This window comes from Physella acuta, unplaced genomic scaffold (genome assembly GCF_028476545.2).
Source record: "Physella acuta isolate Inbredline_101_S28 unplaced genomic scaffold, ASM2847654v3 ptg001288l, whole genome shotgun sequence".
Lineage (NCBI taxonomy): Eukaryota > Metazoa > Mollusca > Gastropoda > Physidae > Physella > Physella acuta.
Genome location: NW_026732803.1, coordinates 16,660 through 40,610, shown reverse-complemented (window position 1 = coordinate 40,610; position 23,951 = coordinate 16,660). Strand labels below are relative to the sequence as shown.

Genomic DNA, 23,951 nt, shown 5'->3' with positions numbered 1-23,951 from the left:
CATACAGAGTGTAGGTAATGTCGGTATAACACGCTATAGCATACAGAGTGTAGGTAATGTCGGTATAACACGCTATAGCATACAGAGTGTAGGTAATGTCGGTATAACACGCTATAGCATACAGAGTGTAGGTAATGTCGGTATAACACGCTATAGCATACAGAGTGTAGGTAATGTCTAACAACACGCTATAGCATACAGAGTGTAGGTAATGTCGATCTACAAACACGCTATAGCATACCGAGTGTAGGTAATGTCTAACAACACGCTATAGCATACAGAGTGTAGGTAATGTCGGTCTAACATAATAGCATTAAAACATTTAAAAGTTTAAAAGTCATGGGTTAGTTAGGGATAACAATGACTAACCCATATATCTTTTCTCTTTTATCACCTACCCATATCTACATATGGGTAGATGAAGTAGAGCTCATCTGTTTTAATGACTTCAGCATACAATGTGATAGTGTAGTAGTCAGTACTATGCCCAGACGTATTGTTTCCCTAAGGTGAGTCAGGTACTAATTAGAGTTGGGTGGACTCATGGACGTTTAACAGACTCGAATCCGGGATTCGAACTCGAGACTTTCAGGTTACCAGTCTTATTCGACAACGCCGTGCCATAATGAGCCAATTAGTGACATTTTTTTTAAAAGAATGCCTTTATTTAATTAACATATGACCAAACAATTTTAGCTTTTTTTTCGCACCCTCTTCCTATTATACTCACATTTAAAAGCCTATGGTTAGATAGGAATCACTAAAAAAAATGCGGTCCTGTTTAAAGGGGCCGTTCATATATGGCCAAACAATTTTAGTTATTTTTCGCACCCTCCAACTGAAGTCACATATCATATTATCATACAACTAGCATGCAAGTATTGTACATTTTCTTACACCGTCATTAAAGTAATGCCCCAATGTAATATAATCGTTGGCTTTTTTTTTTAAACGACCGCACCATAACCGCATCACTATCCCAGCATGGAACGTGTGTGATTTTATATTGTCTAACATGTAGCTGGGGGGGGGGGGGGGGGGTTAAGTAGTTATGTCTAAAAATGTACATAATAAGCGGGGTGTTTTAAATTCATATTAGGCTTTTTTCTCCGGGGGCGGACACTAGTATATTTATATATTTTAACTGTATAATTTTTTTTCGTGAGGGGGACGGGGCGACGCTAGACGTGCTTCAGGGGTAGGGGTGGGGGGAAGGGGATACCCGAAAGCAACACTGTCTATCACTCCTATTTTAGGACGAGTCCAAAAATAAATGAAATTATACACGGCGTGACGTATCTGTTAAGAAGAATGGAATCGAACGTGACCTTGTAAAACGATTCCACTGACAAAGTTTTAAAAGACGTTTAAGTTCCCAGGATATTTAATAAGGAGTGGTGGTTATAGAGGACAAAAAAAAATTTGGTATTTCTGGATTTAGTAACAATGCATGACGTGCCAGGGGTGTGGGTGATTGTAGGAAAAAAAGTCACAGGAAAAAAAAACACAGGAAAAAAAAACACAGAAAAAAAGTCACAGGAAAAAAAGTCACAGGAAAAAAAGTCACAAATATATATTTGCATGATATTTGTTAATACTTTTATGTATTAAATATTTAATTTAATTTAACTTAGGGTTAATTAAATATAATGTAATGTGTGTATAGGCTGTGTACGCATATGAATTTTTATAATTCATCTAAAAATATTTATTATGAAGTATGTAGATTGTAATTATGTTAAACTTAAGATTAGTAGCATATAATAGAATGCTCTAAAGTCCACGGTTTTCGTCGTGTTTTTTTTTTAATACCAATATTAAATTACCGTGAAATGGTAAGTTCATCTGACTTGCTGCCCTCAACTCATGGCAACAATAGTTATGTTTAGTTCAACCACCTTTACTGCCCACATTTATCACGCTCATTACATAACAAAACTTAGGATCAAAACAGAAAGCCGACAAGGTTCAAAGGCTGTCATTGACGCATAACGTCAACAACACAAAATATGTTCGGACAATGCCTACTGAGGAGAGACCGACCAGAGAATAGCCTACGGCAAAATTTACCTACATTTCTTTTATAATTAACTTTTCTACCGCGTATTTAACTAAATACATAACAAAAGTTGCGATTGTTGTGTAAATTATCTTAGAGTAATTTTACTTACAATTGTTATATATCATAATGCTTTTAACGTCTATAAATAATTTATGCTATCAAAAAATACAACCCACAACAATAAACATACAACATTTTACAATTCTTAACAAATTAATAAAAATATTTCTAAAAAGATTTTTGTGACTTTTTTTCTGTGACTTTATTTCTGTGACTTTTTTTCCGATAAAATTTTTCCACTGTGACTTTTTTTCTGTGACTTTTTTTCCTAGCAAAAACTGTGACTTTTTTTCTGTGTTTTTTTTTCCTGTGACTTTTTTTCCGTTTACCGTGTGGGTAGGGGGTTAAAAAAGTTGATGTCACGATTTTGCGCTTAAAATACAGAAAAAAATATATTCAAAAATAGGGTTCGTTTCGCAGTGTTAATGATATTGTTTTTGTTAATGGTGATAAAACACGACTTTGTACATCCTTGAGATTAACATATAGTACACGTTAATTTTAAATGTATACAATAAATACAATAGCTTAAATTAATAAAAATTTATATTTTTGTGGATTTGTACTTATCAAATACTTAATAAATAAACCTAAGTTATATCAACAAATTCCATGCAAATACAAATTAGTGATTTTTTCCGTGACTTTTTTTCCTACAAGCCATTTCAGGACGATTCCTTAGTAAAAAAACAAAAAAACTTTAATCGTGTTACGAAATTATCATGGACCCGGTCACGTGAGCTACAAAGTCACGTGAACTGTGAGAAACCACTTAACAAAAACAGTAATCAACCCGAGGAATGATGTAGTGGTTTTTATTTTAACGTTGACTCATTAACAAGGATTTTCCATTAGTTCATTCAATGTTATCTTATGCAAATAGCTCGAATCACGTGGTATTGTTTACGACGGCTATCGACATGTAAACGCATAACAATTTTTAATTAATGTTTGTTTTCGGTCTTTAGGTTTTAAATATTTTCCAAAGCATTGACATTCCATTTCGGTTTGTTAAATTAAATATGTAATCAGGTAAATTTTAAATTTGAGCGGGTTTTAATTTTTTTTCCCCAAAACATTAACTTCCCATGCGCGTTTGTATGATTGAGATTGTAATCAGATAATCCTGTAATTTAATCCTACCTTGGCTTTAAAATTTTAGCAGGTTTTAAACATTGACACGACGTGTTTGTTTAGATGATTAGTTTGGTCATTAGTTAATCGAGTAGGTTAATCCTACTTAGGCTTATAATTTGACCCCTGGGGGTATGTGGCCATATTTCAATGGGACAGTGTTGTGAGCTGTTTGCCTTTTCACCCACAGGTGGCGTGTGCTAAATTCGTCGTCTGACGGGGCGTGTTTGTTTTTGACACTTTTCACTTCCGTTTGTTGAGTCTCACACAGGGTAGACACGGGTCGCGTTTGTCGCCCAGTGTAACCCAGACTGGCGTCATGGTCTGCTGACCACAGCCACTTGTAAGAAAACAACAACAACCACCCGGATCAATAAGAAAGTTGGAGAGAGGACGGTAAACAGTGTTTCTTCCAGACTTTTTTCTCCGGGGAGGAAGGGGCCCTTTATATTTTCGGGGGGGGGGGGGGGCGGCGGACACTGGTAAAAGTTTGTTTACTATATAAATTCCATTTCATTCGTTTGGGGGGGGGGGTAGACTTTCTTGGTGGGGGGCAGCAGCGTAGCGAGGGGGGGAGTGGGGGGCGGGGGGGGGGGACATATGTCCTCGGGCGCCGACCTTAGGGGGCGCCAAAATGGGTTGGAAAAATAAATTGAAAGGTTGAGGGGGGTGTAAATCGAAAATTTGAGGGGGGGGGGTACAAATCGAAATCTTGAGGGGGGGGGGGTGCAAATAGAAAAGTTTGTCCCCGGGCGCCGGGAAGGGTCGCTACGCCTCTGGTGGGGGGGGGGGGGGGAGGTGGACACTGGTAAAAAAATATGTTTACTATATACATTCTATTTCGTTCGGGGGGTGTGGGGGGGGGGGTCGGAGCCGGGAGGAAACTGCCAGTAAAGACCTAGACTAGACGGATTGTGTTTGTTGTAGAAAAAAAAACTAAAAAAATTCATAAAAAACGTTTTAATAACAAGCTTTTATGTAATGATGCACTAAAAAGTAGAAAATAAATTATAGACTACTATTTAAATAACTATAAAGAAAAGCGTGGGTGTCTTCCTTAACATTAGTAAAGGTATCCAATAGATACTAAAGTGACCCACGCTTTTCTTTATAGTTATTTAAATAGTAGTCTATAATTTATTTTCTACTTTTTAGTGCATCATTACATAAAAGCTTGTTATTAAAACGTTTTTTATGAATTTTTTTTTCAGTACTTTACATGTTTTATCTACAATAGAGTTACATGACTAAAAACCATTGCGCGCCTACTGAATATCACGTTCAGTAGGCGCGCAATGGTTTTTGAACGCAGCCATTACGTGGTCGTGATGGCGCAGCTATTGATGACGCGTGTGGTGTGGTTGGCTAGACATGCCTACTAATTCGGTCCAAATTTTAATTAATTCATAAAAAATCAATTAGGCATCCAATTAAGTCAAATTTAGTTTCAGATTGCATTGTCTTCATGTCTTGACCCACGTGCCAACTGTGAATCGTGTCGGTCAAGTAGAACTGTCCGAATTTTCACTCCTGCGTTTCCGTCTAGACTGACGACAGACTGACGACAGAGGAAGTGAGTTAAATAAAAGCTTGTAAAAAGAACAAAAACAACAGCTTAGATCTATAAGACGTATGTAGAGGAAGGCAAAGACACAGACGGATTTGTGTTTGTGTGTCTTGTAGACAATGGATAAAATAAAATGAGAAATATCGAGAAAGGACTGCAAAGACCATAGATGAGTGTGTTTAGCTACTGTAAAGTGTGTGTTTAGCTACTGTAGTGTATGTGTGTGTGTGTTTAGCTACTGTAGTGTATGTGTGTGTGTGTTTAGCTACTGTGTGTGTTTAGGTACTGCAGTTTGTGTGTTTAGCTATTGTAGTTTGTGTGTTTAGCTACTGTAGTGTGTGTTTAGTTAGCTACTGTAGTTTGTGTTTAGCTACTGTAATATGTATGTGTGTGTTTAGCTAATGTAGAGTGTGTTAATCAACTGTAGTCTGTGTTTAGCTACTTGTGTGTGTGTGTGTGTGTTTAACTACTGTAATATGTGTGTTTAGGTAGTGTAGTGTCTGCGTTTATCTACTGTAATGTGTGTTAAGCAACTGTAGTGTGTGTGTGTTTAGCTACTGTAGTGTATGTCTTTAGCTCCTGTAAGTGTATGTGTTTATCTACAGTAGTTTGTACAAATAAAAAAAAAACACGATATTCCCGGGTCACGTCAACCTGCTTCAGGGGACGCAACAATTGAGACACAGTATTGGTCCATCCACCAGTCTTTCTTGACGATGTAGTGTGTGTAGAAGGGGTGGAAGGGTAGTCAGACGACTCAGAGGCGTAGCGAGGGGGGGGGGGGGGGTGCAGGCCGCACCAGTTGACACCATTTAGGGGGGTGACACCAAGGCAAAAAATAGCAAAATATATAGAGAAAAACTTGAGGGGGGGGGGTGCAAATCAAAATTTCGAGGGGGGGGGGGGGGAGGTGCAAATCGAAAATTTGAGAGGGGGGTGCAAATCAAGTTTGAGTGGGGGGGGGTGCAAATCGAAAATTTGACAGTTTGTCCCCGGGAAGGGTCGCTGCGCCTCTGGGGGGTGGGTGACACCATTAAGTGCCGCACCGGGTGACACCCGACCTCGCTACGCCACTGAGACGACCGAAACACCTTGTAAACATCTAGTATTTGAGACTGTGCAGAGAAGGGGTGGAAGGGTATTCTTTCGACTGAAGCACCTTGTAAACATTTAGTATTTGAGTGTGTGTTGGTGGCTTCAAATCACGTGTTAGCCTAAGGCAATCAACCATCTGTCTAGCTAGGTCATTGCTCCGACTTCTACATTAAATTATTTTTACAAAATCCGCCTCTCCCCTCCCCTCCTCAACACACCCTCGCTACAGTTTAAGTGGTTTTACACTATTGAAGTACATGTCAGCACTGAAAGCCGTCTAATTAAGAGTCAGAACATTTTTTTCTAAGCCAACAACACAGACTAAAAAAAATAAACGAATTAATACGTGGATCAAGTAAATTGCAGCTTGTGTTTTATAGAGCATCACATGACTGTCCTCTTGTGTACTTAAGGACGTATTTCGTCTTACATGTAAGGGATATAACTGACTCATTGTATTTTTGGAGGGTCCGATATGAGTCTTAAGGTTTTGAGGGGCATGTGCAATGATGTCTTATGTTTTACATATTTTGTAACGTATGTATGACATCTAATGTCTTATGTGTTATGTACCGCATACATCACGTCTTGTCTAACGTGTTGTGTACCACATACATGACATCATTTGTCTTACGTGTTGTGTACCATATACATGACGCCTTCCCTATCTTAACAAATATGAATTTAAAGTGAAGTTCAATGAATCCGATCGCTTAGGTTTAATCCATTTTATCGTGTGTCTTTAAGGAGCTCTAAAGAAAATTGACCCGACATTAACTATCTACACATCCGCATACAATGTAAGATTGACGTGTGCTGAAGGTTATATGTGCTATCTCACAACACCCTGACGTAATTATGTGTATGTGAGGCGGGTGTTGTGACTAATAGTGTGGGAGAAAGTTTATTCTTCCATCCAGTCGGCAGAGCTCCAATAACGGTTAAGTCCAAATTCCAAATAGACCGACACAAAGACAAAAGCTAACATGGACAAATGGTAAACGGAAAAAAAGTCACAGGAAAAAAAAACACAGAAAAAAAGTCACAGTTTTTGCTAGGAAAAAAAGTCACAGAAAAAAAGTCACAGTGGAAAAATTTTATCGGAAAAAAAGTCACAGAAATAAAGTCACAGAAAAAAAGTCACAAAAATCTTTTTTGAAATATTTTGATTTATTTGTTAAGAATTGTAAAATTTTGTATGTTTATTGTTGTGGGTTGTATTTTTTGATAGCATAAATTATTTATAGACGTTAAAAGCATTATGATTTATAACAATTGTAGTAAAAATACTCTAAGATAATTAACACAACAATCTCAACTTTTGTTACGTATTTAGTTAAATACGCGGTAGAAAAGTTAATTATTAAAGAAATTTAGGCACATTTTACAGTAGGCTATTCTCTGGTCGGCCTCTCCTCAGTAGGCATTGTCCGAACATATTTTGTGTTGTTGACGTTATGCGTCAATGACAGCCTTTGAACCTTGTCGGCTTTCTGTTTTGATCCTAAGTTTTGTTATGTAATGAGCGTGATAAATGTGGTCAGTAAAGGTGGTTGAACTAAACATAACTATTGTTGCCATGAGTTGAGGGCAGCAAGTCAGATGAACTTACCATTTCACGGTAATTTAATATTGGTATTTGGAAAAAAAAACTCGATGAAAAACGTGGACTTTGGAGCATTCTATTAAATGCTACTAATCTTAAGTTTAAAAAAATTACAATCTACATACTTCATAATACATATTTTTAGATGAATTATAAAAATTCCTATGCCTACACACATTACATTACATTTAATTAATCCTAAGTTAATTTGCACTCTCTAAATATTTAATGCAATGATGTCTTATGTTTTACATATTTTGTAACGTATGTATGACATCTAATGTCTTATGTGTTATGTACCGCATACATCACGTCTTGTCTAACGTGTTGTGTACCACATACATGACATCATTTGTCTTACGTGTTGTGTACCATATACATGACGCCTTCCCTATCTTAACAAATATGAATTTAAAGTGAAGTTCAATGAATCCGATCGCTTAGGTTTAATCCATTTTATCGTGTGTCTTTAAGGAGCTCTAAAGAAAATTGACCCGACATTAACTATCTACACATCCGCATACAATGTAAGATTGACGTGTGCTGAAGGTTATATGTGCTATCTCACAACACCCTGACGTAATTATGTGTATGTGAGGCGGGTGTTGTGACTAATAGTGTGGGAGAAAGTTTATTCTTCCATCCAGTCGGCAGAGCTCCAATAACGGTTAAGTCCAAATTCCAAATAGACCGACACAAAGACAAAAGCTAACATGGACAAATGGTAAACGGAAAAAAAGTCACAGGAAAAAAAAACACAGAAAAAAAGTCACAGTTTTTGCTAGGAAAAAAAGTCACAGAAAAAAAGTCACAGTGGAAAAATTTTATCGGAAAAAAAGTCACAGAAATAAAGTCACAGAAAAAAAGTCACAAAAATCTTTTTTGAAATATTTTGATTTATTTGTTAAGAATTGTAAAATTTTGTATGTTTATTGTTGTGGGTTGTATTTTTTGATAGCATAAATTATTTATAGACGTTAAAAGCATTATGATTTATAACAATTGTAGTAAAAATACTCTAAGATAATTAACACAACAATCTCAACTTTTGTTACGTATTTAGTTAAATACGCGGTAGAAAAGTTAATTATTAAAGAAATTTAGGCACATTTTACAGTAGGCTATTCTCTGGTCGGCCTCTCCTCAGTAGGCATTGTCCGAACATATTTTGTGTTGTTGACGTTATGCGTCAATGACAGCCTTTGAACCTTGTCGGCTTTCTGTTTTGATCCTAAGTTTTGTTATGTAATGAGCGTGATAAATGTGGTCAGTAAAGGTGGTTGAACTAAACATAACTATTGTTGCCATGAGTTGAGGGCAGCAAGTCAGATGAACTTACCATTTCACGGTAATTTAATATTGGTATTTGGAAAAAAAAACTCGATGAAAAACGTGGACTTTGGAGCATTCTATTAAATGCTACTAATCTTAAGTTTAAAAAAATTACAATCTACATACTTCATAATACATATTTTTAGATGAATTATAAAAATTCCTATGCCTACACACATTACATTACATTTAATTAATCCTAAGTTAATTTGCACTCTCTAAATATTTAATACATAAAAGTACTAACAAATATCATGCAAATATATATTTGTGACTTTTTTTCCTGTGACTTTTTTTCCTGTGTTTTTTTTTTCCTGTGACTTTTTTTCCTACAATCGGACAAATAGCCGACGTGTATAAAATCGGACATGGACAAAGCCGAGCCTACAAAAGACCGTTTGTGAAAAGACCGACGTGGACGAAAGGCCGATACGGTGAAACTGGCTTACGGCTGTCGGCATTTCATCTGTTTCATCTTTTTGACTGTCGGCGTTATTCTCTCTTTCTCTCTCTATGTCTCTGTCTCTCCCTCTTTTACTCAATGAATTTAATGGTTAAAACGCCCCAGTTTTAAAAAAAATATTAAAAACAAAGGCAAGACCATGCAGTATCGATTCAAGTTCTATGTATTTCAGCTGGTTAGAGTTAGTCATTTTAAATTTATCATCAAGTACAGTTACGGTACTGATACAAGCAAAGCGTAGCATCGATTACGACAAGTTGACAAAGCGTAGCATCGATTACGTCGAGTTGAAGACAGAGTTTCTTCCAGGCATCTCTTTGGGAGGGTCTGTTTCCATCCCCCGGAGAAAGTCTTCCGCCCCCCCCCCCCAACGGAAAATTTAGTACCTTCCCCCCCCCCCCCCCCGGAGAAAATAGCCTTAAAGATACACTGGTTGACGAAGCATTTCGTAGCCCATATTAATAATTATACATTAATTATACATAATTATACATTTTAAATTCGTGTCTTTTAATCAAGCTATAAGCCCCCCCCTTTAACAACTCCTAGAACGTAATTCACGCAAGTTGTTTTCAACGCGAAGTTAAAAGTTCACAGGTAACAAGGTCTACCCCAGGACTAGACAGGTGATAGTGACTACCTGTATTTCAATCATACCGCGACGGTCTGATTGTCACGTGACTATAATCCAGCATTAGTAGGGATCAGTCCTGTCGGGTTCACCTGGTGCGACTTCAGGTGTGGAGGGGAATTCCTGGTACTTTTATTTTTTGTGTCACTTCCGTTAGATAAATATCTAATCCTTACAAAACTTGGCAGTCGTGCAGAAAAGGTGCGAAATATGATGTTGATGGTGTTGCCAGCAAATAGGAAACAATCAGTGGCGTCGCTAGTATGGGTGTCACCCGGTGCGGCACCTCATGGTCACCCCACCCTCTTTTGTTTTCTCTGTAAATTTTGTAGTTGGTGTCATCCCCCGAAAAAGCTCGGTGTAGCTTTGTTTTTTTCTATAGTTTGCATGTTTACATCACGGTGTCCCCCCGTGTCGCGATCGTCATTATGTACTTAAATTTTTAATACTAAATAACCGTTCATTGAAATGGCAAAAAAACATATGTATTCTATAAAACTTTTTTTTTTTTTGTAAAACTACAAAATTTTTTTTGTCTTGGTGTCAACCCCTCTAAATGGTGTCACCCGGTGTGGTCCGCACCCCGCCCCCATCTCGCGACGCCTCTGGAAACAATAACAATGGTAGGCTTTAAAAGCTTAAAGCAGTGGTTCTTGAAGCTACCGAACCCCATCAATTTCATATGCGCGTTCACAGAACCCTTCTACAAGTTAGATCTATTGTCCGCACTGACAAAATCCGATGTGAATCATGCGTCGGGTGTGTGTCTTGGCCTCCGCCGAATCCCCGAGACTGACTCACCGAACCCCTGAGGTTCGATCGAACCCTGGTTAAGAACCACTGGATTAAAGACGCAAGCTAAAGGTGCCTTGAGAGAAGTAGCAAGTAGGTCACACCACGCCAGGTATATCGTTAAGACAGCAGCGAAAGTAGAAAAAAAAAACGTGACATTACTCTAGTCTGAGGTGTTAAAAAGTTTTCCTTTTAAGTTGGGTTTGCGAGTATTGTCTTTACAGGGGTCTTTGGTTTATGAACTTAATCAGACTTGAGCCGATCTTCACCTCCCCACCCCCACCCACACCCCTCGGTTCATGAACTTAATCAGACTTGATCCGATCTTCACCTCCCCACCCCCACCCACACCCCTCGGTTCATGAACTTAATCAGACTTGATCCGATCTTCACCTCCCCACCCCCACCCACACCCCTCGGTTCATGAACTTAATCAGACTTGATCCGATCTTCACCTCCCCACCCCCACCCCTGCCTACCAGCACGTCGCCGTGACTAAACCAGGCCATATGCGATGTTAAATGTTCTTATCCCCACTCCCTACTGTGTCCAAAAAATAACACCCCCTGTCTCCCATTGCTGACTGACGTTATTTGTTGACCACTTACCTAGACCAATAACATAATCATTTAAAGAACATGTATATTTAAACATTATATTTAAACATTATATTTAAACATATTTAAACATTACATTTAAACATTATATTTAAACATTATATTAAAATATTATATTTAAACATTATATTTAAACATTATATTTAAACATTATATTTAAACATTATATTTAAACATTATATTTAAATATTATATTTAAACATTATATTTAAACATTATATTTAAACATTATAAAAAACTATTCGCGGTAGCTGACTTTTTATTGCAGGATACGAAACGTATACTGATTGTTCTTTAGTTTGAACGACATTAAAACATTAAAATAGCGGGTATACCCGATAAGGATATTATTAAACCTTACTAGTTACTAGATCTATGTGGTCCAATGGTAGAGCTTTTGACTGCTAGAACGAAGGTCTCAAGTTCGGATCTCGGTTTAGACTTGTGACTGAAGTTCGTCCCTGAGTCCAACCATCTGTGATGGGTACCTGACCTACGTTGGGGGTAGTAAAGACGGCCGGGCTTAGTGCTGACCACACCATCCTTTCATATGCCAAAGTCAAGAAACATAAGAACTCTACATCATATACCTAATGGATCGTTAAGTCTAAAGAGGAATCTTTATTTATTTATTCACTTTTTTTTTTAAAGATCTAAGTGGTCTTGAATTTATTGTAACTTGACCAGTTCTGGTTGGGGTTTGCAATAAACTAATGAACTTAACATGTAGCATATACTATCGCCTTAACTCATTTTGCATTATTTGACAATAATATATCCCTTGGTTCACGGAACTAGAATGTGTAAGTTACCAGTGTTATCTGAGGCGAAAATCTTCAATCCTGTTTCTTTGTGTTGTTGTTTAGATAATGGTTTTTTTTCTTCTACAAATGACTGCTCCAGTTGTGCGTGCTGGTTTGTTTTTCTTGGTGCAAGCCCCGCCGGGTCAGAGAGTACTGATGTTATCTGATCAGTGATTGGTTGTATCATATCATGAATGAGCGTAGGAAAACTAGGTCGTGCGTCACTAGGGGTTCTGGTAATCTCGTTTTGATGCAGGGGAAGGCTTCTTCATTTCGGAAGCCATACTGGCTTAACTTGCATTGTAAAATGTTATACGGCTTTTACATTTGAGCTCCGTGGTGGTACGTTTCGAATACAATCCTAGGTAAAAAGTAAATATGACCTAAGGCTATTTTTTTAATTTTCCGTTTTCAAGTAAATATCATTAGGCTTGGGGATATTTTGATAAGGAAAAAAAATAATCAATTTCTTACCTGGATTTTTTGAAAAATATGTTGCTTTGATGTAAAGTTCAGTGTGGTTCAGGGTTAGGAACTATCCCGGATTACGAGAGATTCGCGGGATAGCACCAGTGGTGTAGGATTTTGGGTGTTTGAGGGAGTGGTGGGTTGGGGTTTGAACCCCCTCTACCAAGGAACCCTAATATAACATCGGCGTAACTTTAGGTTACAGCCATTGGCGACGGTGTTTTGTGTTGTTTTCAATGATAAAACTTACACTATTTTGAATCTAAATAACAACAACACACATTTTTATTAAATTTTTATCGAATTATGGGGGCGGTGTGGCCTAGCGGTAGAGCACTAGACTACTAACATGAAAGTCTCGAGTTCGTTGCCAGGTTTTAGTCCTGTAGAACGTCCTTGAGTACACACATCCCTGACCTACATTAGAAAAAGTATAGGCGGTTGGGCATTGGGCTGACCACTCTATCCCTTAATAATCCGCCACGTTGATAAGGGATCTTTATTTTACTCTTTATGCCGATTTATACAACTATTGAAAAGTACAGAAGACTTTATGTACGACAAGGGTAAGAAAAAACAAGACAAAAATTCAAGAAGAATAAAAATGCGTTTCCCTTTCTAACCTAGCATCCCATGGGGCAGATGAAGTAGAGTTAACCTGTTTTTGTAACCTCGACATAAGAAGGGATTGTTGCGTCAGCACTATGCCCTGACACCTTTACGTGAGTCAGATACCCATCAAAGCTGGGTGAACTCAGGGGGGTACTACGGAGTCAAGCTCAATAGAAGAAAATGATACATATCTATGGGAAAGAAAGCACACGGATTATCATGCTATTCTGGTTTAATGCATCAGAGTCCTAATCAATAAGAAAATATTGGTATATTTTAATCATCAGTAACCGATGTCGTATATTTACCCCCCCCCCCCCTCAACACAACCACCTCCAGCATTTTGTGTAAATGCGTGTCTGTTTGTTTAATATAATTGTTTCGTTTCCCTAACCTCCATCAGCAAACACGCGATGCAAAATTTTTAATGCACACACGTCTGGTGAAATTGACAAGGAGATTGCAGCCCACGTGATAACGGTAGTTGTGCAAACACAAGCAAGGCAGACGTAGCCAATCAGGTTGCTGGGTTTCAATGACAGTTGGTCGAGTTATGTCAATGCACGCGCTGGTAGATACATATGGGTCACTCGGTGCTGTGGAGTCAGTGGTCATATTGTATTTACTATCCCTGAACAAACTAAACCGTATTTCTCAAACTGAAGCAGAGGCGTAGCGACCCTTCCCGGCGCCCGGGGACAAACTTTCAATTTGGCGCCACCCCCCCCCCCCCCCGGGAGCAACCTTTCAATTTTTAATGTGCACCACCCCCTCAAACTTTTGATTTGCACCCCCCCCATATTTTTTTTTATATTTATAATGCAAAAATGCAGCTAAAATGAGGGTTTAATTTATTTTTCCAACACATTTTGGTGCTCCCTAAGGTCGGCACCCGGGGACATATGTACCCCCCCTCCCCCTCGCTAAGCTTTTGAACTGAAGTTAATATTAGCTTTAACCGTAATTCTAAACCGAATTTTCACTTATAACATAACCATAGCCAAGTAGGCGTGCGCATATTTTTTTAAGTGGAGGGGGGGGGGCAGAGTCACGTGATAAAAATTAGCACATGACAAGCTTACAATCGATATGCTAGCTTATGACATATTAGTACTACTTGGCATGCGAACGCATGACAAACTAGCACATACCATTTCAAAACATGACATGCTACCCGATTACATATTAACCTACGACATGCTAGCACATGACAAGGTAGCACACGACAAGGTAGCACACGACAAGGTAGCACACGACAAGGTAGCACACGACAAGGTAGCACACGACAAGGTAGCACACGACAAGGTAGCACACGACAAGGTAGCACACGACAAGGTAGCACATGAGAAGGTAGCACATGAGAAGGCAGCACATGACAAGGTAGCACATGAGAAGATGGCACACTAGAAGGTAGCACATGGCAAGGTAGCACATGACAAGGTAGCACATGGCAAGGTAGCACATGAGAAGATGGCACACGACAAGGTAGTATACGACAAGGTAGCACATGACAATGTAGCACATTAGAAGGCAGCACATGACAAGGTAGCACATGAGAAGGTAGCACATGAGAAGATGGCAGAAGACAAGGTAGCACATGACACGGTAGCACATGACAAGGTAGCACATGAGAAGATGGCACACGACAATGTAGCACATGAGAAGGTAGCACATGACAAGGTAGTACATGACAAGGTAGCACATGACAAGGTAGCACATGGCAAGGTAGCACATGAGAAGATGGCACACGACAAGGTAGTATACGACAAGGTAGCACATGACAATGTAGCACATTACAAGGTAGCACATGGCAAGGTAGCACATGACAAGGTAGCACATGACAAGGTAGCACATGACAAGGTAGCACATGACAAGGTAGCACATGAGAAGGTAGCATTTGACAAGGTAGCACATGACAACATAGCACATATATTTACATGACAGGCTAGTACACAAGAACGAGGACGCCTGGCAGCCATCAAATCTTCCAGAATCCGTCTATCCCAACTGGTCAATGTAAGCAAAGAAAAATTAACGTGATTTCCTGACTAAGTGGTGATTAAATTTGATGAGTTGAAGTTTATGAGTTTTGTATTTGGTCCATAACATATAGAACTAGATACGTAATGTGGCTTAGGAGGTAACTGGCCATAAAAGCCTATTAAATGATATGGTTGTATAAACACGCACACTCTGCTTCGTCTCTTCCATTGACCATCAAGTCTGAAATAAAGATGCAGGTTTTGAAACATGACAGATTAATTCACCTAGAGAAATATACATATTATCGACAATTAATCGACACCTTAGAAAAATATTGTTAAACGATCTTCAGTTGACACCTTTGGAATTATGTGAACCTTATTTAATGGACACTTCTGGAATACACTATAGCGACAATCAGAGTTTCTTCCAGACATCTCATCTACCGCCCTCCGAACGAAATAGAATTTATAAAGAAAATATATACATTTAACAGTGTCCGCCCCCCCCCCCCACCCCCGAAGACAGTCTACCGCTACCCCGAAAATTCAAGTGCCCCCCCCCCCCGGAGAAAAAAGTCTGGAAGAAACACTGGTGACAATTTTAACGGTTTAAATGGACACCTTTCGAAAATTTATTGTAAGGGCTTTAATAGACACACCTTAACTAAGCCCTGCCCTAATGTACAACGCATGTCACCAGATTACGAGACCCAAAAAATGCATTTGACCCCGTCTCCACCCCACCCCACCCCACACATGGTTAAATAGTCTGTGTTGTGACAGTGGAATTTAAAACTAAAAATGAACGCAGTTACTGGTACGGTGCACTGTGCTAGCAGGGGACGGGGCAACATTCTGAGGATACTTTCCAACACGTACACCGTAGGGAAGAATGTGTTCTTCTGGCGACCTTGCTTTCTGTCTTTTGGGCGCTAATGTGTTTCTTTAAGGGCGCATTCCGCGCGAGGCGTTGACCCGATGGAATGATGGCGCAGCCGTCTTTTCATTAAGTCTAAGATTAATGAGAAAAAAAACAAACAAACAGCAAATTGTTTTTTGTAAGTTGTACCGTAGTTGTGGTTGTAAAGGGGTGGGGGGGGGGGGTGGGGGGAGGTAAGTTGTGGGACTTGAGTGTTCATCGTTAACAAGAGTTTTGTTTTTATAAGCTTAGACCAAACCGGTGTTTCCTAATCTTTACATCGATACCGAACCCCGCCAGGATTCACTGAACCCTTCATAATAGTTCAATGGTCCGCACTGACAATATCCGATCGTGAATCCTATGAGTCGGGTGTGAGTCTTGACCTCTGCTGAACCCCTGAGACGGACTCACCGAACCCCTGAGGTTTCGATCGATCCCAGGTTGAGAACCACTGAGCTAAAATGTATTTACAGTTAACTTTTTAAGCCGTGCCTCGTTTTGTCATCAAACAAATGTAATGTTATTATCATCAAACAAATGACGTTATTATCATCAAACAAATGACATGTTATTATCATCAAACAAATGACATGTTAACAAATCCTGGGCGCATCAGCTAACGACCACTTGTGATAAATGTGGTAGGCAAAGCAATTAGTCTTTTAAATGCTAGCAGTTTTTATGGTTAAGGTTACTTTTAAGGTTAGCAATTAGTTAAGCAGTAGTTTTATTTATGACCAGGTTTCGTTATGTTCTTAGGGTTGGGTTTAAATTCCTAAGCGATGTCATTGGTGGATATAATTTTCAGGTGTGGTGCGGCTTATCTTTTTTTGTAACTTATTACACAAAGAGAAGATACAAACGACTGATTTATGAAGTTCTTATATACGACACCGTTTCTTTTGATGCCTTAAATTTGTCTAGACCACTTGCTATTAAAAATAAAATAAAATAAATATAAAATCCTTTATAATTACAAGTCTTTAAATGCATAAGAAAATAAAACTAATTTGCTTTCTATAGTAAAATATTTTGATCTGTCATGAGATCTCTTATATATTTTAATGACCAAACGGATGTTGTAAAAACTTATGAAATGTACAACCTCCATTTCTGAAATGTAGATAAACAGGGCTGATGAAGTAGAGTTCGCCTGTTTATGCGACAAAGTAGTCGGACTGCAAACGCAACCTTAAAATCTGGTATTCGAATCCCGGGCTCGAATCCGTCCCTGAGTACACCCAGCTCTTTTGGGTTCCTGGCTCACGCTAAGAAATAAATGACGTGGTTTTGTTTTGTTTAAAACGGCGTAAAACAGACCTGCTAACATAACAAAAACACGGTGAGCTTGGCATGTAGACTTGAGATTTGGAATCAAATCCTGATGAGATTTGTGAGGTGCTAGGGTACGGCGTCTGGCAAAACATTCTGTTTGAAATCCGTTGAAAGTGGACTATGGTAGGAGGTAGATTGAAGTAGAAAGTAGACTGAAGTAGGAGGTAAAGTAAAAAGTAGACTGAAGTAGCCAGGTACACCGGTTCAACTCAGTCAATTACAATTTCAAAGACTTCAACTTACATTTTTGTAAGCATTGTTTTACAAAAAATTACAACCACGTTGCTTCTCTCTAATAAACCGTTTAAAATCAAAATTTTTTTCCGAGGGGCGAACTAAAATTTCCGGCGAGAGAGAGAGAGAGAGAGAGAGAGAGAGAGAGAGAGAAAGGGGGGGGGGGACGGACACTGTTAAAAGTATATATTTTCTATATAAATTCAATTTCGTTAAGGGGGGGGGGGGTAGACGCTTTTCAGGAGATGCCTGGAAGAAACTCTCTTTAAATTACGTTGAATTAGAGGCTACACATTTTTAAACATGTTACACAATTAAACTAAGTCAAATGGAGTACAGCACGTAAACCCCTCCCACCTACTTTAGGAAAGGATTCTTTCAATTTTATTTATGTGCCCCTTGAAAAAAATACGGCAACCGATAAAAATATAATTACACTAAAAAAATTAAAGCCGGTTAGAAACCATCGATTACACACATTTTCATATTTTTGTATTGAGTACAAGCCGTAGAAAAGCCGTTTAGAACTATTTTATCAATTCAAATATTTATAACAGAAACTGCCCTCAACCCCTCTTTGAAGTCAACCGGAGTGGCCAGGGAAAGTAAAACAATGAAAGTTACAAAGATTGTTTCCATGATAAAATACACAACTTATTTTTCAAATGTTATAAAATATTTAATGTTGGCAGAAAATATGCCATCTGACAACATTTTTTTTTCTTTTTCAGACACGTTATTTACAGCGTCATTTTGCATTGCATGTTCGCTTTAGAATTAGTTTTCATCATCGGCTTGTGAGGACTGATACAGATTTACAATCAGTGGCGTAGGCAGGGGGGGTTAGGGGGGGTCTTAACCCCCCCCATAGACCCCTCGGTATATATAAAAAGTATGACGGGGGATGCAAATCGAAAGTTTGAGGGGGGGGGGGTGCAAATCGAAAGTTTGAGGGGGGGGTGCAAATCGAAAGCTTGAGGGGGGGGGGGTGCAAATCGAAAGTTTGAGGGGGGGGGGGGTGCAAATCGAAAGTTTGAGGGGGGGGGGTGCAAATCGAAAGTTTGAGGGGGGGTGCAAATCGAAAGTTTGAGGGGGGGGGTGCAAATCGAAAGTTTGAGGGGGGGGGGGGTGCAAATCGAAAGTTTGTCCCCGGGTAAAAATTGGAACCCCCCCCCTTGAGACGATCCTGGCTACGCCACTGTTTACAATAGTAATACTTCTTTCTTGCATGTGGCCTACTCTCATTCACTTAAAATGGTTTTACCAGGGGTCGGCAACCTTTTGAAGCGGAAGAGCCAAAAGTTACAATTTTTAAAATTTCCCTAGTTTTAATGAGCCACTAACATTTTTTTTTATTTCAAATATTTAATTTTTTTATTAAGATTATTAGTATTTGTTCAATGAGCTGGAGAGCCGCATCTTGATATCAAAAGAGCCGCAGGTTGCCGACCCCTGTCATAGGCTGTAGCGTCACCAGGTCGGGTGTACCCCCACTCCGGAAAAAAAAAATAAAAAAAAAAAAAAAAAAAAATATATATATATATATATATATATATATATATATATATATATATATATATATATATATATATATATATATATATATATATATATATATATATATATATATATATACATACATATATATATATATATATATATATATATATATATATATATATATATATATATATATATATATATATATATATATATATATATATATACATATATATTAGCCATCGGCACCCGTTACATGTGAATTTTAGGCCTATATTTTTGTAATGCCATACTTGCTTGAGAAAAATATTGTATGAAATAGTTATTGGTCAAAACGCAATGTGCTTTACTACACGTTGAACGTTATTAGTGAAAAAGCAAAGAAATAACTAAATAGTAAAAATATCCACACACATTTAGTATAACATAGGTTACCAATACCAATTAGAAAAATTAGAAATAAATCTAGAACACTAAAATTAATAACGAAGAAGACGAAGAAAATACAAAAATTATTTTAAGATGTCATGTTATTTGAAATTACTGAAGTAAACTTACACCATCTAATTTACAACTATTTTTTTACTGGTGTCACCCAACACCCCCCCACAACACCCCCCCCCCACCCCACACACCTCTACGCTGGGAGGCGGTTACATAGTGACATGTTCGATTAGAAATTTAGCATTGATATTTTAGTTAGCCGCCACACTCCATCATCAAAGGATTTATTGATTTGCAATTTTTTCAATGTGGTGTCAGGCCCATCCACTTTTTTGGATGGTGTATTTCGTTCTGATCACTACATTGTTCTGTGAAAGTTGCATTTGGTGTCAACCCCCTACCCCCCTCCAATTTAACAAGTGGCATCAATTTTTGCAAAATTTTTTATTAATCCCTTTATTATTTCAAGTAAAAAGATTTTGTCTCCGACGTAGACGTTGTGGTCTGCCAATATAGTAGTCCTCAAAACATTCTGCAATCGGCATTGCTTCTTGGGGGAAATTTTCCGACAATTTATTAAGTTGTCACCACCACCCCCTTGTTATAATTGTCGATTTGTACTTAAAAAAAACTATTAAACTTTAATTACTTATTAATCGAACTGGCAAAAAAAGCATTTTTCTTCTGTAAATTTTGCAATTTTTTGCCTTGGTATCACTTCCCTAAATGGCGTCACCCGGTGCGGCGCCCCCCCTCCCGCCGCGCCCTCGCTACGCCTCTGGTACCTTGTAATTTTGTAAAATAAAGGCCGAGGCTAGGACAGGAGAGTTCATAATAATAATCATTAAAAAAGTTTTTAAAAACCCACGTTTTCTGATTGAACTAAAAAGTAGAAAATAAATGCTATACATCACAATAATGCAAGCGAATGTATAAATATTGTCACGTAAGGACCACAATATCAACTTAAAATAAATGTATGCGGCCCCCATAAATCAAAGGACATGAAGCTCTGATTTATTATTTTATTTAAATGAAATCAAAATTCTGCAGTATATTTTCTTTTTTTTTTTTTGTCACTGCAAAGATTACATGCCTAGATATGCAATAAATATTTTTTGTTACTCATGAATATGTTTATTTTCTGCATTAAATGTTCGCTACTAGGAATTATAACGGTGCTGTAGAGAAGACGAAAAATTGCCTGTTTTCGAACGCCTCTAAAAACAGCATCAAACTAGCAATGTTATTTTATTCACGAAATAAGTCAAAGTTTGCTTTAAACACATAGCCACATATTTGACTAACAAATACAAGCAAAGAAACATTTTTTTCCACTTTAGCCTATATATTCATAGATAAATTTGTATATTGAAAATGTAGGTTATATATATATATATATATATATATATATATATATATATATATATATATATATATATATATATATATATATATATATATATAAATTTATATATATATAAATTTATATATATATAAATTTATATATATATATATATATATATATATATATATATATATATATATATATATATATATATATATATATATATATTATAAGCTTATATGTTCACGAAAGATGTCAAAGTTTGCTTTAAACACATAGCCACATAGAACACATACTTGACTAACAAATACAAACTAAGAAACATTTATCCCACCCTAACCTTTATATTCTTATATACATTTGTACATGGAAAATGTAGGCTTATATCGTGCGCATTTAAATTTCGGATACATTAATGTAATTATATCCGAATCAAAAACCTTTGTTTAATTAATTCACCTACGCTAATTTCCATTTATAAATTTTTATTAACCAAGAAAGGTAATCTGTAACTTTGATCCCAAAAATGGCTACATTTTAAAAAACAATCATAAGTAATTTTTAAAAATACAAAACATTGTTTACAGTGTGAATTAAAACAAAAATATTTTTAAGCCTTATAAAAATGATTGTTTAACTTCTTGTTTTGTAATTTGAAATTATTATCAGGCTCACGTTTTAATTGCAAACATCTAGCTAAATTAAAGAATTAGATTGTAGACATGATGTGAAAGTTCATAATAAACAATTCAAGTCTCTCCGTTGTCCTACACAATACTCCTTGTGACAAGATTGACTGTTCATCGCCGTTCAGCAGAAATGTGTCATCTACTAGATTTTTTCCCATTCAAATACACAGCGGGCAAAATAGAATCACTATCACTTTATCATAGCTGTGCAAACATTGAATTTGAAGTGTGAACTGGATTTATTATTGATTATTAAACATGAACATTTTGCCTCACAAAAGTTGGCATGTGCGGACTAAGAAGAATATAGAGAGAGTTAGAAAAGATGAAGAAAATGCAGCATCAGAAGAAAAGGAGAAACAAAGGCGAATTGCACTTGCTGAACAAGAAGCTCGAACAGCTTTACTCAGAGCTAAAAATCAAAGCAAATCCAAAGATCTGAACTGCAAGAGCTTAGATATTCATAATTCAACCACAAGTTCTGAGGTTGCCAGTAAAAGTAGATCTAGAGGTGAAAGTGGGATTATACCTAAAGAGCACATCGATTTTTTTAAGGAAATTGAAGATGGACTCATAAAACAAGGCAGCAACAAAGATAATGAAGCTGAAAAGAAACACGAAAAAGATCAGTTTGAGAAAAAAATTGGGCTTCTTACATATTTAGGCCAAAGTGCACAAGAAAGTAAAGGATCACCTTGGGATCTCCATCATTCAGTTAAAAAGAGAAGAAATGAATGTAGTTCAGTCAAAGAAGAATCAGAGGCAGAATCACAGAAAGATTGTCAAAAGCTCATAAATTATATGGATCCATTAGTTCAGATGAACCAATACATTAAGAAAAAAAACCACAGTAAAGAAAAAACCACTAAAAAAGAAGCCCAAAGAAAACACAGTGATAGCAAGAAAGAAACTTCAAAGAATGCTTCAAAAAAAACTATTGAGGAAATGAGACAAGAAAGATTATTACGTGAAACACATGAAAAATTAAGAGCTCAGGCTATTTTATCACCAAAAATCGAGAAACAGGATGCAAAATGTAGTGAAAATAACAGCGAAGTTAAAAGATCTAATAAGAGAAAATATAATTCACAGTATAACCCAGACCTATTTTAAACTATATTTTATTTTTGTCTCAATTTGTATGGCTGTTATTAAACTTCAAGGTTTAAATAAAAATTTATTTTGTGCAATTTATTAATCCATTTAAGTAAACATCGTATGGGTCATCCATTCACACTTTTTAAAAGTATTTCTAGCTCCCCCCCCTCTCAAAATAACAATACTTGTTTTGTTAATGGTTCTTCTTTTAAAAAATTATCTATTCTTTGTCAACATTGAGTAAAGCGATCAATTTTTATTGTATTTTACAAATTAAATCTTCTATCAATGCAAAAAAAAAAAAAAAAAAAAAAAAAAAAAAAAAAAAAAAAAAAAGTAGCTCTGGTAATTGCAATACTAACAAAGACTGTAAAGAAAGTAGATCAAGATCTAGATCTATATTATCTAGCCAAGAAAATTAACAAAACCTGTCGTATTTAATACTATCTTATCTGGATGAAGTTGAAGATAGGATACAAGCCCTCATGCGAAACGCCCAAAATCTTTCGCACGAAAGAGAGAGCTTACTTACAGTACTTTCGCATTTACAAGAAGAAAATAATCAAATAATAATTAGATCTAGATCTAGTTCTAACAGTGGTGAGGAATCATCTACAGAAGGAGAACATCAAGAAATCTGCTCCACCATTGAGAGGCTCAAGAAAAGATGCAAAAGCGTAGAAATAAAAATTCATACAATTAGAAGTGCAGAACAGGAAAGTGCTTATAAGACAGTCAACTCTTTAGTCAAAGATCTGGAGCAGGTATGTTTGCAGAATGAAAGTGATGATCAAACTTACAGCCAATTAGCTCAAAGTTATTTGAATGCATGTGTGTCTGACTTGAGTAATACTGGCCCAATTGATTACAAATTTCAAGGTATGATTTTAGGCTGCAGACTGGAAGATCAGAAGCAAGTAAGACAACGGCTTGAATGTTTAGTCAATGGGAAATGCCATGTCAGTCAAATTGAAGAGGAATTCATGGCATCAGCTTAAAATGTTGAACAAAGTGAATGTTTATCTAAAAGTGCTTGTTCTTCAGAAAAAATATAATATTCATATATAGTATATTTGATATGGTAAGCATATACGTACAGTATAGGAGCTTGGTTGTTTCTTGAAATGTGCTAACTAAAATTGTAAGCTGTCTGT

The 23,951-nt window shown here is 37.0% G+C and overlaps 1 protein-coding gene across 1 annotated transcript; it reads left to right on the top strand.

The window, feature by feature from the left end:
• Positions 1-21,880: 21,880 nt before the first annotated feature.
• LOC131958069 (leukocyte receptor cluster member 1 homolog) lies at positions 21,881-22,875 on the top strand. Its single transcript, XM_059322979.1, has one exon. The coding sequence runs from the start codon at positions 21,958-21,960 to the stop codon at positions 22,810-22,812; it is 855 nt and encodes a 284-aa protein (XP_059178962.1). The 5' UTR covers positions 21,881-21,957; the 3' UTR covers positions 22,813-22,875.
• The last annotated feature ends 1,076 nt before the right edge of the window (positions 22,876-23,951 follow it).